The following is a 17,009-nucleotide window of genomic DNA, read 5'->3' on the forward strand; positions in this document are numbered from 1 at the left end:
GGGATGTTCAAACAATTTCACCTCATAGATTCTCATTTACTACAAAGAGAAAATACACGTTTAACAGTGGAGAAACCTGGTGAATACTACCTTCGTCAAGAGAATACTACCCTCACCAGAAAATCACAGGTTTGCCACCAGTGAAGTACAAGCTGGAGTCACGAGGTCCCTAATTTGCTGGACGCAAAGTCATCTGTGTAGTGTTCCTGCTCTAACTCCCAAAGCCCCAGTTTAGCCTGAATCTAATTATGAGTAGGCAATCAAATCAATCCAAATTGAGAAACAGTCTGTAAAAGAAAACGCTATCATCGATAACAAAATATGTAAATCACTGTTGCAAAAATGAGAAAGGGTAATGATTTAGTTACAAGAGACTCAAGAGACAACTGGGGAAATTTGAATATGTCCTGTATAACACATAATATTATCATATAAATGTTAAATTTCCAGCCTCATGGTTAACCCTGAGGTCTTCATTCTTAAGGGTAAAGTATCAGAAAAACAATAATAATAATAATAATGCTTGTGTGTGACTGTTTAAAAGCATATATATGAGACAGAGAAAGCAAATGTGATAAAATAATTGGAGAATCTACATAAAGGTTATGTGGATGTTCATTGTACTTGGAAACTTTCTGTAGGTTTGTAATTTTTTGAAATAAAAGCTGAGAGAAATAAATATATATCTACAGCTTTAGGTACTGCTCTTCCTAATTTGCTATTACATAGATTTGTGCAATGTTGGACCATCCAGTGCAAACTGCAAAATTGTCCTCTGTCATCTAGATATAGGTTTGCTTTGTGACATGCTTTCCCAATGCTACCATTTACAGAAGAACATGTAGAACCAAGAACTTCTCTTGTATAATAAAGCAAAAGCAGCCCCAATATCTTTAAGAAGACAGGCAGATTATTTGGGGGGAGGTGTCTTTTTGTCTTTTTTCTTTTAGGGCCGCACCAGTGGCATATGGAGGTTTCCAGGCTAGGAGTTGAATTGGAGCTGCAGCCACCAGGCTACACCACAGCCACAGCAACGCAGAATCTGAGCCACATCTTCAACCTACACCACAGTTCATGGCAACGATAGATCCTTAACCCACTGAGCGATGCCAGGGATCAAACCCTTGTCCTCATGGATGCTAGTTGGGTTCACAAACCACTGAGCCATGATATGCAGATTTTAGTGAAACTTGATAGTGACAGAAGACAGAGCAAAGAGCACAACTTCTGACAGGGCCTCAGAGGTGCATGTTAGAATTCCCACTAACTACACAGAATACTAAGCTAGTCACCAAGATTCCCTGTGTAATACTTTAACCTGAAGTACACATCACTGAGAATGTTAGGAAAAAGAAACAGGCTGAAAAGCTGACATGAGAATTACCAGAGGAAATAAGGTAGATGGCAATCATATGATACAAGTCTCTTCTGAGATGGTTAAAACTCAAAAGTTCAGCAGAAGGCCTCTGAGCAAAGAGGTCAAAAGGCCAAATAGAGGGAGAACTTCCTCCACTGAAGGTTTCCTGAAGCAGATTCCAGTGAGCAAGAACCACAGGGTCATCTCTGCAACTCAAGCACAATAGATCACAAGGTGTAACTCTGTGACTGGAGCAGGATATCACTGCTGTGGAAACTTGGGTCTTTTTAAGAAAGGTGTAGGTACTTTCTATACACATCTCACAAAACAGCCCCATCAGCACGATCCAAGTATATGGAAAGGAGTCTTCACATTAAGGGAAAATCTAAGGTACCATCAAGACAATAAGATCAGAAAGTATGCATTAAAAATAAAAAGGAGTTCCTGTTGTGGCTCAGTGATAACGAACCTGACTAGTATCCATGAGGATGTAGATTCGATCTCTGGCCTTTCTCAGTGGGTTAAAGATCCAGAATTGCTGTGAGCTGTGGTGCAGCCTGCAGGTGAAGCTCAGATCCTGCCTTACTGTGGCTGTGGTGTAGGCTGGCAGCTGCAGCTCTGATTTGACTCATAGCCTGGGAACTTTCATATGCCGCAGGCATAACCCTAAAAAGCAAAATGTGTATGTGTGTGTGTGTACACACACATAGGCAAGAAGGTGTAAGAGAAAGGTAAGGGTGACTTTCCACCTATAGGGTTGATTAAGACACATCCAATTCTTTAGTAGAATAAGTTGAAAGTAACTGTTTTAAAGATGGGCCAAGTGTATGTGTAATAATTCTCTTCTTCTTCAAACTAAGAACTTCCTTTGATGGTAGTAAAAAAGAGGAGATACAGACAAGAAATCATATTTAAGAGAATAATCCCACCCCCACCCCCGTCATGTTGGCTGTGTCTTACAGTCACAGGATCAAAACAGTAAGAACGGTGTATGATGGTGACAGAGCCTCCTACCTCTGGTGTGAGAGAATGGTCATATTTATTTGAGCCAGATGTTAGTAGCCTAGAATGGGAAGACATTGAAAAAACAACAATAACAGGGAGTTTTGGCATGTTGCAGCGGAAATGAATCCGACTAGTAATGATGAGCTTGCAGGTTCGATCCCTGGCCTTGCTCAGTGCGTTAAGGATCCGGCGTTGCTGTGAGCTGTGGTGCAGGTCATAGACGAGGCTAGGATCCTGCGTTGCTTTTGCTATGGCATAGGCCAGCAGCTGTAGCTCCGATTAGACCTCTAGCCTAGTAACTTCCATATGCTGCAGGTGCAGCCCTAAAAAGCAAAAATAAATAAATAAATAAATACAACAATAACAACAACAACAACAACAAAATGTTAGGAGAAAGGTAAAGACCAAAGAACCAAAGTAGATAGGCCATGGGAATTAGGGAACATATAAACTATTGCTCTACCTACATTATTATACATGGATTTTCTGATCCTAGGATCAAGTCCTACAGGAATCACAAACATACTAAAGAACATAAAACATTAGAATATAAAGGAAAGCCTTAAATGTGATAATACCTATGGGAGATCTGAATTTTCAAGTGCTTAACTATGTGCCAGGCAGTTGTTAAGTATCTTATCTCATTGACTCCAATTTTATGAGATAGGATCTACTATTCTCATTTTACTAATGGAGAAATGAAAGCACGGGGCAGTTACATAAACTACCCAAGGCAGAGCCAGGGTTTAAAACCAAGTTGACTGGCCCACATGCTCTTAACTATTGTTCTATGCTGGAATATTATTAAACCATTACAGTAATCTCTTTGTAGACCATCTAATGGCATGGTAAAGTGTTTTTAAAAATTAAAAACAGTGGCGAGTATGTATGTGTGCTATGTTTCCAATTTTAAAAGTATGAAAAATAAAGGAGAGAGAGATAGGGAGAGAGAAGGCAAGCATGAGCAAGCCCAAGAGAGGGAAGGTAGGAAGGCAGTATGCAAGATGTCAGTACAAATCTCTCAATGATGGTTTCTCAATAAATTTCATCTTCTATTTCCAAGAAATTTTTAGTTTTTTATGGTGAAAAGGTAGCATTTTTAATTTTTTTAACAAAAGCAAAATATAAAAGAAATATTCTGGAGTTTTAAAAAATGCCAAATATTCATAGAAGCATATCTAGTCTTGGACTCACAGTTTCTCCAACTATACCATGTACATGCCACTTTCAAAATTTTTTACATATGAGTTCTACCCCCACAATTATCTACTTACTAATCTTTTCAATTAAATCACCATTTTAATTTCACCTCCTGAAATCACATTTTTGCTATTATATGGGTTTTAAATATAAATGAAAATAAACACATAACTCTTACAATCCCTTGGGCCATCACAATATGAATGGCTGCTTTGGGAAAGACTAGTATACTGGCTTCGGAATCACTTAGATGTATAAGACGAAGAGGCAGATTCCTGGTTGATGGAAGCATAAACATAGGCAACGGGCCTGGAAACCTGCCCTTTAAACAGACTCTGCGAGAGATTTTTGTCAGCCCGAAGTTAAGAACAATCACATCATGGGTTCCCCGAGAGGATGTACAACGGTTAAGGATTCGGTATCGACTCTGAAGTAATTAAAGAATTTAGAAAGATAACCAGGATACAGTCCAGAACTATACCAGACCACCCCAGGAGATAGCTTGTGGAGAGCTTTAGAGATAACCTGGGTGACGGTAGAGAGGAAAGGCTAATTATTGCAAACGAAATGAAATCCCTAGTTTCTTTTGTTACCAGGAGTGACACCCCTGGAGAGTGGCTTTGCTGTCTTGTTTGAGTGACAGTTCTTACTGCTGAAAAATCTTATCACAAAATGTATTAAGGTAGCAGTATGTGACAGTTCGGGTTGAGGGTGAAGTAGACATGTAAAAGTGAGACAGAAAGCGGCCTCAAATCCTGAAGACCAGAAAGAAGTTGCAACAGCAGAGGGAGCAACAGAAGATCATGCAAAGGAGCAAGATAAAGAGTTGGATGCTGTGAGCAAAATAGAAGTTGGCCGACAAAGGGAAAGAGAGGTACGAGTTGATTTGAGGAAGTGAATGAGGAAAGTTTTCAATTTATTTTCTATGCTGGAAGAGACCAGTCTTTGTTGAAAAGGGGCTTTGATGAGCCCTCTGCTGGCTGGAAATAAGCCTCAGGGCCTGGAGAAGAAAGCCATTCTGCCTAACCAGGAGACAGAGCTGGAAATGGCTTTTGGGGTAGGAGGTAGCATTGGGGGACATGGGGGCTCTGTGGTGGCAACAAGAAGAAGGAACTGCTTAGGGAAACACCTGTGGCATATGGAAGTTCCCAGGCTGGGGGTTGAATCAGAGCTGTAGCCTATGCCACAACTACAGCAATGCAGGATCCAAGTGGTATCTGTGACCTACGCCACAGCATGAGGCAATACCAGATCCTTAACTCACTGATTGGGGCCAGGGATAGAACATGCATCCTCATGAACACTAGTCAGTTTCTTAATCCATTGAGCCACAATGGGAATTCCTTGATTCCGTTCTTAACATTTGTGGTTCTCAAGAATTTTTTTGTCCTTTTGGATACTCTTTCCCTTAATTTTCACATTAAACCTTTCATAAACTGTATTTGGACTCCCTCAGCCTCCACTCCTCTCCCGCTTGGAAAACAAAAAAATCCAGGGTAGTTGACCACCAAGGTGATTAGAAAAGAAGGGGAAGGGAAGCAAAGCTTGTATTCTGTGGAACTGGTGGCTCTGAGCATGGGTTAAAAGATGGTTAGACCATACACTCTGTCATGCTACACTCTGCAAACTGACTTTTCCCTTTCATATTTAAATGATGAGGGGTCAAAGAAGATATGAGATGATAGCAAGTTTGTCATGATTCAGTGAATGTGCACCCATCTTCCCTAGTTCAACCAAGGGAAATGCACTAGGCTGGTGATGAAAGTCAGCAGTCCAGGTTACGAAGTCTGGTGGGCTGGTAGGGCACTAAAAGGGGGCTTTCACTGCATTTTGCCCTGCTACCATGTCATCCTAAGACTCCAAAACAAATTGATTTATATGGTGACAAAAACTTCTCTGAACTAGCCACATCATCTGGACCTAAAATTCAGATTTCAGAGAGTTTCCCTAGGTTATACGTCTGTGTTGCCAAACAAGCCACAGATTATGAAATAACCCCTGGGCACATACACAGCAGTCACACCATAACTAATGACTAGTCTATGAGCACGTGGTATCATACATCTAGTGGGCCTTGGGGCTGAGGAGGCTGAATGCAGCAGGTCTGGACTGGCCACCACTAGCAGATGAGCTGTTTGAGGAGAGAAAGCTTTCAAAGGAACTTTCAGCAGTAAAAAAGAGGGAGGCAGTGGGCAGTGGGCAGTGTAGAGCTAGTGATGTAGAGTAGCCCCACTTGGCCCTGAGACACATTGCTGAGAGCGTGACCAATATTGCAGGAAAATATACAGACTTATACCCAGAGCACCTGAGTGCTCAGAGCGAGAAGGCCACTCTCTAGAACCCCCATGCACTCTGCTACCATCAGCCAAATTATATATTTACTAAGACTTGGGTTACTTGTTCCTCAGCCTCTTTCAGGACAATTAAACATGTCCTTATTATCAGTAAAGTAAATTAAACTGTTATATAAACATATGAAATATGAATCCAAAAAGAAAAGTTGTTTCTCTGAAAACTTGAATATTTTGAAGAGATTCAGTAAAAGTAGGCTGTTGGGCAATAGGTAAAGTGAAAAAACAATGATAAAAATCTAGATGGACATTGCACTCAGTTTGGCCCACAGGTGTCTTTAAGCTTTTGCTTCCTTTTAAAGAAATAATAATTGGAAACAGTACAGGATATATTACAGGTGTGGTTTATGCAAGAAAGATGAGATGATCAATGGACCAACATTCAAAAAGTCTTTGTATCAAAGGTTTGGTAAAAGGATGCAGTTATCCTAATTTAAAATACAAATATTATGTGTATATCTATAATATTTTTATGAGTCATCACTTTAACTACATCTTCCATTAACCACCCAACTCCCTGTCCTGATTTTAGTAGAACCATGGGTCTCTGTGGAATTTCCTCTCACATTATTTTTTGAGATCGACGGAATGATGAATTCCCATGATCATTCTCTTCAAGGTAAAGGGCAGTAGCATTTCATGAAGGAAGAACTTCTAAAGATCTTATGCAATTCAAAGCTTTAATTCCAGCCTAATCATGACCAAAAAAGGACAAGTATTCTCAGTTATCAGCTGAAAGCAGCACCACAGTAGTGTTACTGACCCTCCCGAGGGGATCCCCAACAAGGGTTCTTCTGCCTGGTGTCATTTGTGCCAATAGAAATAAGACCAAGTTTGATTCAGAAGCAAAGGAAAGTTTTATTATTTGATCAAAGAATGAAACAGTGCAAGCTCTGCAAGGGAGACAGGCTGTTGGTGGGGCTCCTTTATACGGCAAGGAGAGGGCAGAGTCTTTATGGACCCAATGCAGGTGCTGTGCAAGACATTCCAGATTGCAGTGCCTGGTGCAGTAACTTGGAGCTGGGAACTCTAATTCCATGTCTTAGGTGCAAGGGATCCTCACAGGACCACCTACAGGCAAGTAAAATTAGACTAAACACAAAAGAAGAGGTTAAGCCTTATCAGCTGGATTCCATCTTATTTTTCCTGGAACCCCAGTGGGCTGTGCCAGTGACAACAGCAACAACAAAACTCAATTTATAAAAATCCCTTATATATCAGCTTTGAAATTGAAATACTTGATCCTTTTTCTTTTTTTTCTTTTTCTTTTTTTTTTTTTTTTTGTCTTTTGTCTTTTGTCTATTTAGGGCCACACTCACAGCATTATGGAGGTTCCCAGGCTAGGAGTTGAATCGGAGCTGTAGCTGCTGCCACACAGCCACAGCCACACCAGATCCGAGCCTTGTCTTTGACCCACACCACAGCTCACGGCAATGCCAGATCCCTAACCCACAGAGCAAGGGCAGGGATAGAACCTGTGTCCTCATGGATCCACTGAGTTGCGACAGGAACTCCTCTTGATAAATTTAGAAGCAGTTTCAGAGTTGTCATTCTTTCCATTTTGTTTATAAAGACATGACTATTATATATTAAATAATTTCAAATTGCCCTGTATCAGTGGCAACTATCTTTTTCTGGGAAAGGAAATATAAGACTCCTAAAGATGTTTCCAGGCAGCACCTCTCTTCTTGATGACATAGGTCTATCCTCTTGAGCTTCATTTTTTGCATAGAAGCTTATGCTCATTACAAATGATGATCTTTTCTGACCTGTCCCTGGAATAAGTCACTTTTTAAAGCTCTTCTTTTTCCTATGCTATGAGTCTTAACAAAATCAGTGGGCATCAGTTCACTTAAGTTCCTCTATGAAGCTTGTGAATGACTTTGCAGGTTGTTTTATTGTAACGAATAGAACTGAGATTTTTTTTCCCTTTTTTGTCTTTTCTAGGGCCGCATCTGTGGCATATGGAGGTTCCCAGGCTAGGTGTCTAATTGGAGCTGTAGCTGCCGGTCTACACCAGAGCCGAAGCAATGCAGGATCCAAGCTGTGTCTGCGACCTACACCACAGCTCACGGCAATGCCGGATCCTTAACCTACTGAGTGAGGCCAGGGATCAAACCCGCAACCTCATGGTTCCTAGTTGGATTCGTTAACCACTGAGTCACCACGGGAACACCCAGAACTGAGATATTTATCAACAAATAAGTTTAATATGTTTAGGCAATTTGATTTCTTCAACATGTCTTTCTCCACTGCTAAGTCTCTGACAAGAACGTCAACTCCAACCCATTCCTAATACTTTGGATGACCTGTTGGAGTCCTTCAGGTTAAGTAGGAGGCATTGATTATCTCGACTCTACCAAATGGCTTTGACCAGTGTTTCTCAAATTGAATTCTAGGACCTGGAAAGGTCAAGAGACAGTTCTGAGGTCACCACAGGAGTCAGAGGAGCAGAGACAAGGACTCCAACAAAAGGAATTGTTCTCTTCTTCCCCTGTCTCTTCTGTCTCATTTTCCCTCTTTCATTCTGAAATAGCTCCTTTACTTGCAGCCCTCCTATACAGTTACATCAATCAACTGGCCTATGTACAGTGCTCAGAGGTTGAGCAAAAAAAAGGCCCCAGCCCCTAAACTCCCAAACTTGTCAAAATGTCATGTATGATTTTTGGGTCCTTGACCCTCTCCTTTTTTTTTTTTTCTTTTTTTCTTTTTTTTTCTTTTGGCCACCTGTGGCATGCAGAAATTCTGAGATCAGGGATCGAACCTGTGCCACAGCAGTGACAATGCCAGATCGTTAACCTGCTGTACCACCAGGGAGCTCCCTTTGATTCTTTTTTATAACAGCTTTACTGAAATGTAATTCACATGTCACAGTCAATCTTTTAAGTGTACAATTCAGTGGTTTTTAGTGTATATACACTGTTCTGAAACCATCATCACTATATAACTTCAGAGCATTTTCATCACCCCAAAAAGAAACTCCAAACTCACTATCAGTCATTCCTCATAACCTCCATCCTTTCAGCTCTAGGCAACTACTAATTCTTTATCATTTGCCTTTTCTGGGTACTTCACATAAATGGGATCATACAACATGTGACCTTTTCTGGGTGTCTGGTTTATTTCACTTAGTATAATGTTTTCAAAGTTTACCCATGTTGTACCATGTATCAGTACATCATTTTTTTTAATAGCTGTTATTCCATTGTATGGATATATCACATTCTGCTTCTGCATTCATCTGCTGATGGGCATTTGGGTTGTTTCTACCTACTGACTATTGTGAATAGAGCTGCTATGAACATTTGTGTGTGTGTGTGTGTGTATGCCTGAGTTTCTAGCCTGCGGGCCAGACCCCATACTATTATGAGTCAATTTTTCCAAATACATCTCTTCCTATGAATGTGTATGCATGTGTTTGTGTATAAATATATATATGCATATATAAATGTGTATTTATGTGTGTGTATATACACATACATAACATACAAATATGCTCACACAATATACACATACATCTCATTGGGTCTGTTGCTCTGGAGAACTATAATAAAAACTGCTAAAGTTTTTTATATATTTAATATTCTCCATACTAGACCCTTATCAAATATATGCAAACAGAATCCATGTTTGGCTAAAGTGTTTCAGTTGAGTTTGTTACATGCAGTCATAAAATCCTAAATGAATCTCATAGGGGTTTCTGAGGATCAGATAAGGTAATGCATATAAAATAAACAGTGCTTAACACATAATTAATGCTGCTGTTATTATTATCATTGTTATTATTATTTTCATCACATCTGAATTCATTTAAAGAAATGAGCCCTATTCACTGGGGCTTAAAGATATTATTCATTATTCAGTAAATGCTTATGAATTCCTATTATGTATATGATACTATATGGGGTATGATGCAGAGTCAGCTCTATGGCATGCAGTCTGTGCAGTCACACTGGGCCCTGGGCCTGATTTAATGTTCTGCTATCATCATCTTAAAATTCGTATCAAGTCTTGAACAAGAGCTCTGAATTTTTATTTTGCACTGGGCCCTACACGTCATGTCGCCACTCCTGTTATTATAAATAAAAAACTCTTTTTGTTCAGAACTCATGTTTCTAAAACTTACCATGTGTTAATTCAGAAATTCTGCTAAATATATTCTAAGACTGGGAAATAGATAGTCCCTTTTAGAAACATCTTACCAAACATGATGTAAATAGATGAAGTTTTGACATGTAACAGGTAAGCTTATATTATCTAAAACGTTCACTTATTTAGAACAGTTGAGTACTTGGTAAGTAAAATATTAATATAGTTAGCAATAGTAAGAAAAAGAAACGGCAGGCTTTTTGTGGTAGTAGTTATTAAGGGTTGGGGAGTTTATACTGTTAAGATTTTGATGAAGTAAAATTTTTGAAGTAGATATCTTCTCCTTGGTTATCTTTGGTCACACGTGGGAGCTCACTGCAAGATGCTGGATAAGTTGCTCAACCTCTCTAAATCTGTTTTTCTTTCTGTAAAATGAGGATGACATACAGATGACAAGTCTACAAAGAGGATCAGATATTTAGCATTGTATCATAAGAGGCACAACATATGTCCTTTTCCCTAAATTTTCCCTTTCAAAGACTTATTGAGCACTTACTACATGCCATGCTTTGTTCTAAGCACTGTGGACTGAGTAAGGGTCCTTGTTCTCAAGGAGATTATATTCTACCAAAGAAAGACATGATAAGCATGCTGGGAGACAAATATAATTGCTTCAGGCTGCAATAAGTGTTGAAGAGAATTAAGTGGGCAGGGGGAGTAGTGGTGCTTTAGGTAAATAAGTAGTCAGAGAAAAGTTCTCTGAGAAGGTGACATTGAGATCTGAAAGATGAAAATGAGGAAGTGAAGTAAGGATCTTGGACAAGCATATTCGTAGCAGAAGGCCTGGCAAGAACAAAGGTCCCAAGAATAAAATGAGTTTGGTTTGTGTGGAGACAGTGAGAAACCACTGTGACCAAAGCACAGGAGCCAGGGAGTGGGGTGATCTGTGATGGCTGAAGGACAGACAGGTACCAGGTCAGGTTGGGCTTTGAGGACCAAGAGCAGGAGTTCAGATCTTATTCTGGTTCAGGAAAAGGCCTTTGGACGTTTCAAGAAAGGGAAATACATAATCCGATTATGTGGAGGACTCAGATGGACTGAAAGTTGGCAAGACTGTTTGGTAGTGATCACTTATTGGGGGTATTACATTTATCCGTGAAAAGGAAGGTAGGGGCTTCGACTACGGTTGCAGTCTTAGGAGGTAATAAGAGGTTGGAGTCAGGCTATACTTTGGAAGTAGAGCTGATAGGACTTAACTGTTGGACTGAATGTAAGGGTGGAGAGTTTTTTTGTTTTTCTCTGATGAAAAAAGTTAATATTTGTTCATTATAGAAAACTTGGAAAATTGAAGAAAGTGTTCAACAGGCTACCTGTTTAATATGTAAAACTTAGCTTTTTCTTGCACAAGAAGAAATCTATTATTATTGCTACTCTTTTGACAGTTGCACCTTAGCTTATTAGAAGTTTGGGGGATTATTCAAGTTACATAAAAAAAAAAAAAAAAGAGAGAGAGAGAAAAAAAAAATCTGTTCCACCCTATTTAATATATAGTTTCCTAATCTTAGTTGACCTTTTCTTTTTTTTTTTTTTTTTTTGATGGTTCTTTTGTATAACATCTATAACCAAGTCTATCAATTATCATCAATAATGATCGAATAATGCACTGGAACTTTTCCTCTCGTTTCTCACTGTTTTCCTATGTATAGAGTTAGGTTTACAAGTTCTAAGCTCAGGATCATTTACTGAGTGCACCAACACGGTTCTTCATGAGAACTTTATGAGGATTTAAACTTGCACTGGCTTCATCCCTTCTATTAATATTCTAGGATCTTCTTTTGTGAATCCACTGCGGTTATATCTACCAGTTATTCTTATAAAAGAGGTAGGGAACTTGGATAAAATTACGTTTAAAATTGGCATGATCCTCCGAATAGCTTTCTCTTATTGGAGAAAGTGAAAGCCATTGGAATCTGAACTACATTGATAACATATAACCAGTAGAAATGAAAATATTGAGTTTTAAACTTGGAATACACATCTAAGGTGCTTATAAATTTATATAGTCAAATGTCTTTAATTTAAATTTCTTATTTGATTTATAATTTGGGAACTACAACACTGGGTATTTAGTGAGGCTCCAAATGTCTGGAAGAGTGGGGTGGTAGAACAAAAATATTTTTTCTTTGGCCTTCTATGACAAGTGTCATGAAGAAAAAATACATCATTAAAAAATATTTTAGGATATGTGCTTGTAATAATAATGAAGGCTTTTTTTTTTTTTTTTTTTTTCTGCACCATGGCATATGGAAGTTCCCAGGCCAGGAATCGAAGCCACACCACAGAAGTGACCCAAGCCACTGCAGTGACAATGCTGGATCCTTAACTTTCTGTGCCAAAAGGGAATTCCTACCACAGGTGGTTGTATGCCCCCAGCAGCAATTGGTGTTCCTTGTCCCATTAGGCAGACATGGTGTGCCTTATACTCAGCTTAAATTGAAGATTAAAATAAAGGAAAAAATTTGTAGTAGCATGGTATATTATCAGACTTTAAGCAGCCAATTAAATTAGTCTCCTGGTACAGGCTACTTTATAAACTCATTTATCACACAAGTTAGCTTGGTCTGATCTTTCCACCCCTTCCTGAATAAGGATGGTAGCAATTTCTCAGTAGCAAAATTATTGATTTTTTTGGACAGGGCTTCTTTTCTTTTCTAGTTTGATTTTCCTTCTTTTCTGCACTTCTTTTCTTGTGTCACCTTCTGAGAGACTGGAGACCCATTTACATATTGGCAACAAAAATGCTATTTGGAAGGATATGGGAAAACTATATCTTAATGTCCAAATAAATTAGCTACACCCAAGCAGTTTATGAAGGCATTTTGCTCAATACGGAGTATTCCTCTTATTCAACAAGCAGAAGAAAGTGTTGATTATTACTCAAGCTTGGCATCCTCACTAAGCAAATGTCAATCTTTTTTTGTTGCACTATTCAACCTCATGGGCTTGCTCTAATACCTTTTCCCTGCACTTTAATGCTGATTCCTACATGTTAAATGATGATATATTTGTCACACGCAATATTGACACAGATCATTCATTGAGCTACGAATGTTTCCCTTTTTTGATAATTTTTCATGGTTCAGGCAAGGCACCTCTTTCCAGAAAATAATTAGAAGGTAATTTTAGCATTTTACTAGATTTGAGAGGTTGGGAAAAAATAACTATCTCTGCAAAAATTGCATCTGAAGTCACTCTTTCTAAAAGATAAAGGATTTCCCAGAAAAATAAAGGGAGCAGAGCTCATGGATGGAAGAGAAGTCCCATTTACTGAGTACCCATTATAAGCCAGAAACTGTACTCAGAGTTTTACATGGGCTATTTCCTTTGATACTATGAGGTGTTTCTTTTATCTACATTCTGTAGTGAAACCGAGGCTCAGAAAGCCTCATGTGATCAGCTGGTGGCTATTTGGACTGGGCTCTAACACCAAGTCCATTGGACTAAATGCTATGCTTCTTCCATTTTACTGTGCTTTGATGCTTCATTTGGCATGATCAATAGGGTCCCCACACTCTGAGGGCTGCAGCAACTCAGTGATCACAACTGGATCAGATTCAGAGTTCCCTTGACTGCTGTCTCAGCAGTGTTGATGGAGGGGCAAGAGACTCTCATCCCATGTAACTTTGATCTCTCACCCATGGTCAAAAGCAGGCAATCTCCTAGAGGGAGGCGGGGATACTGAAAACTCCCCAGGCTCTTATAGAAACAAGACGACCACTGCTTCCTATCAATGGTGATCTTTGTTTTCTCTTGATAGCTGGGATTTAGTTCTAATGAAGGACACCATTATACAGTTTCCACTGTGTTACTCACACCATTGCTGGTAGCTGCTCAGCCAACTGCACGAATTACTGGTAGGTTCAATATCCTGGTATTTTTAGACTATTATTTACAGTATTCACAAAACTGTTGGGATAGCTACTTAGGAGAAACCAACAAAGAATCATACGAGCAGTGTTCCTGTGCTTATACACATTTATAAACATTAGTGTTAAGAAACTCCTTATTGCTTGGAATTGGGTTAAAGTTCTCTAAAAATAGTCCAATATTCTCAGGCCTCCCATCAAAGGACTATAGAGTTCTAAAACAAATAAAAAATATAAGTAGACCAGGATTGCGAGGTAAGAACTGGTCTCGGGGTTTTTTTTTTTTTCACAAAATATATTGGCATTTCTCTTACCCCAATACCTATGACTTGCCCAAGCCAAAACTGAAGTCACAGGTGCCAAAATAAAATTCCACTTGATTAATCAAGGTAATTGTTTTCCAACAATTAAGGACTTCAGAGATCTAAGGAAATCTCCAATTTTAAAACTTAGCTCTTTCTTGACTGCTAAGGTAATACCACTTTACTGAAATTTTTAGGAAATGTTCCCAGGAAAAAAGAAGAAAACTAAAATGATCTGTGATTCTATACACCTAAAGATAACCATCATTAACAATGAGTGTACATCAAGTCTTTTCTCTTTGCATTTTAAAAAGCATTGGTACACTTGTCAGAATTCTTAGCTGCAATGAACAGAAAAAGCTGTTACTCCTTTAAGAAGAAAGGAATTTACTGAAAAGATATTTGTTAGTTCAGAAATTCACAGGAAAGCCTAGAGAACCAGTCCTGAAAAAGAGTAAAAATGACAAAGGAGGGTTTTAAAAAAACAGAACCAGAGGAGATGGGATTAAGATGGCAGAATAGTAGGACTGGAGCTCAACTTCTCTCCTAAAAACAACAAAATTTACAACCAAATGCTGAACAACCTTCAACCAAATGGACTGGAAACTTTCAACAAGATATCCTACTCCAGAAGACAAAGAGGAGGCCACATCGAGAGGTGGCCATTTTGGGAAAATCTGGCTCCACCCATCAGGCTGAGAAGCCTCAGGCCAAACAACAGTCCAGGTGGGATCACAGCCCTGCCCATCAGTAAACAGGCTGCCTAAAGACCCCCCAGGCACTCCAGTGCCTCTAATCTCACCCAGAGACAAAGCCCCACCCACCAGAGGGATAGGAATCAGCACCACCTACCAGCGGACAGGCATCAGTCCCTCCCATTAGGAAGCCTACAGCAAGCCCCTATACCAACTTCAGCCACAAGGGGGGCGGATGCCAGAATTAAGAGAGGCTACAACTCTATTATCTGTAAAAAAGTCACCAGACCAAAAACCTATAAAAATGAAAAGACAGAGAACTATAAGTCAGAGAAGGGAGAAAGAAAAAAAATCCCAGAAAAACAGCTAAGTGATTAGAAGATTCTCAGCCTCCAGGAAAAAGACTTTAGACTGTTGATGCAGAAGATGATGCAAGACATTAGAAATAAACTGGAGGCAAAGACGGATAATTTACAGGAAACACTGAGCAAAGAGATACAAAATATAAAACTTAAGCAAGAAGAGATGCAAAATACAATAACTGAAACAGAACCAGAGGCCAGATACTGCCATGGAATTATTCCAGTGAGGCTCCCACACTAAAGACTTTCACCAAAGCTGGTACTTCTAACATTGCCAGCCCAGAGGCCAATGCTGGTTCTGCTGGCCCTGACAGCCCTGCTGCCCTGGTAACTGTGTCACCTTCACTGATAGGATGGAGTTTCCATAGTCCTTGCTTCTGTGAATCGCTGGTCCCCAATTCCAAGTCTGGGTGGGTGCTTAATTGAGTCAAGGCCACATGCCTGCCCCAGCTGTCAGGGAGCAGTGACAGAAAGGCCTCTTAATTCTTTGCTTCTCTAAAGGTAGGGGGCCTTCACTGCACATGTAGAATCACATGGTGGGAAATTCCTTAAACCTGGGAAGGGAGTTTAGATACTGAGCAGCCCAAATCCCACATGATGTCTGCCACAATGAGCTCACACAGCTTGACATAGTTCTGTATCCTGCTTGCCCCCCAAACATTAAATCATGATTATTTTCCTAAAACATGAAGTTATCTTTAAAATCAAGACTTTCAGTGACTCTATAATAATAGTCTTAATTTGACCAGTAAATAGCGTACATGACATTAACAGTCCTAAATAAAGCCTGAAGAGCATGGCAGTCACAAAAGAAGAAGCATCTTGATACAGAGCTATAGGAATTACTCTTCTAGCTGCAGTTAGCACTCAGCAGGAAGAAGTTAGCCTCTTGAGCTCAAGCCTTCCTACCTTGGGACACTGTCTGAAATGACCTAGTTAACCTGAAGAAGGCAGGATGGATGGGAAAGGGAAGATTTGGGAGCTGCTTCTGCCTATACGGCGGCGGCAGGCAGGCAATAGGGGTATAGGCCAAGCCTAACAGCAAAGGAAGTCTGTATCTGACCTGGCTGTAGTCCAACCAGAAGGCTGCCAGCTTTGGGGCATAATGCTGAAGAATCCAGAAACTGTCAGGGACTGACAGTCCCAGCCCTTCATCTGAGGTCCAAAAGAGGCCTGGAGGCTGAAAATAGTAACGAGGTGAGCTTTAGTTCTTGAAGGACCCTTAAGAGATAAATCACCAAGACAAGGAGAAGAAATACAGCAGGGAGGCAGTTCTAAGACTAATGAATAGGGATGGAACAAGCCTGAGTATCAGAACTAAAGCAGACACTGAATTCCAGGCTCAATTTCCTTAAGTTGTTCCTGACCAAGATTGTGCCTGGGGAGCTTGGTTGTAGGAAGGGGGTTGGCAGAATAGCTGCAGATGGAGCCCAGGGACCCCCTATGAGGACAACTTCAGGGGCCAGGAACAAGTCCGTGGGGGACAAGCTGTATTCTCTGAGGTTGTGCTTCTCTGTGTTAGGAGATCAGATGGAAAGAAAGGGCACAGGTGCTCCACATGAGGACTCTGGGAAAAACTTGCCTTCTTTCCACTGCTGTTGACTCTTCCGAGGCTGTGGAGATCTACCTCTTTTGTTCTCCCTTGGACCCTATTAAAAAGTTTCTCATTGTGCTCAATTTGTATGTGATATTCCCATTCCTATGGGTTTCTTGAAAATTCTC

The 17,009-nt window shown here is 39.9% G+C and overlaps 1 protein-coding gene across 12 annotated transcripts in view; it reads right to left on the reverse strand.

Moving 5' to 3' along the window:
* Positions 1-17,009, reverse strand: part of LOC110259416 (uncharacterized) — a 171,559-nt gene that overhangs the window by 114,792 nt on the left and 39,758 nt on the right. For 2 of the 12 annotated variants that reach the window (XR_002341795.2, XM_085013999.1), the window contains exon 4: positions 6,752-6,984. The exons of 8 other annotated variants lie outside the window; for them this stretch is intronic. Coding sequence is in view for 1 of the 4 variants with exons in the window: in XM_085013999.1 (XP_084870125.1) it covers positions 6,867-6,984 (118 nt within the window). In the remaining 3 variants the exon portion in view is untranslated. Of the gene's footprint in view, positions 1-6,751; positions 6,985-8,597; positions 10,428-14,202; positions 16,937-17,009 lie in introns of those variants that run through there. 2 more of the 12 variants (XR_014838200.1, XR_014838201.1) reach the window with 2 other exon arrangements.

Source organism: Sus scrofa, chromosome 2 (assembly GCF_054392235.1).
Source record: "Sus scrofa isolate SSC_HxYL_T2T_F1_AM1 chromosome 2, Sscrofa_HxYL_maternal_Yorkshire_Landrace_v2.0, whole genome shotgun sequence".
Lineage (NCBI taxonomy): Eukaryota > Metazoa > Chordata > Mammalia > Artiodactyla > Suidae > Sus > Sus scrofa.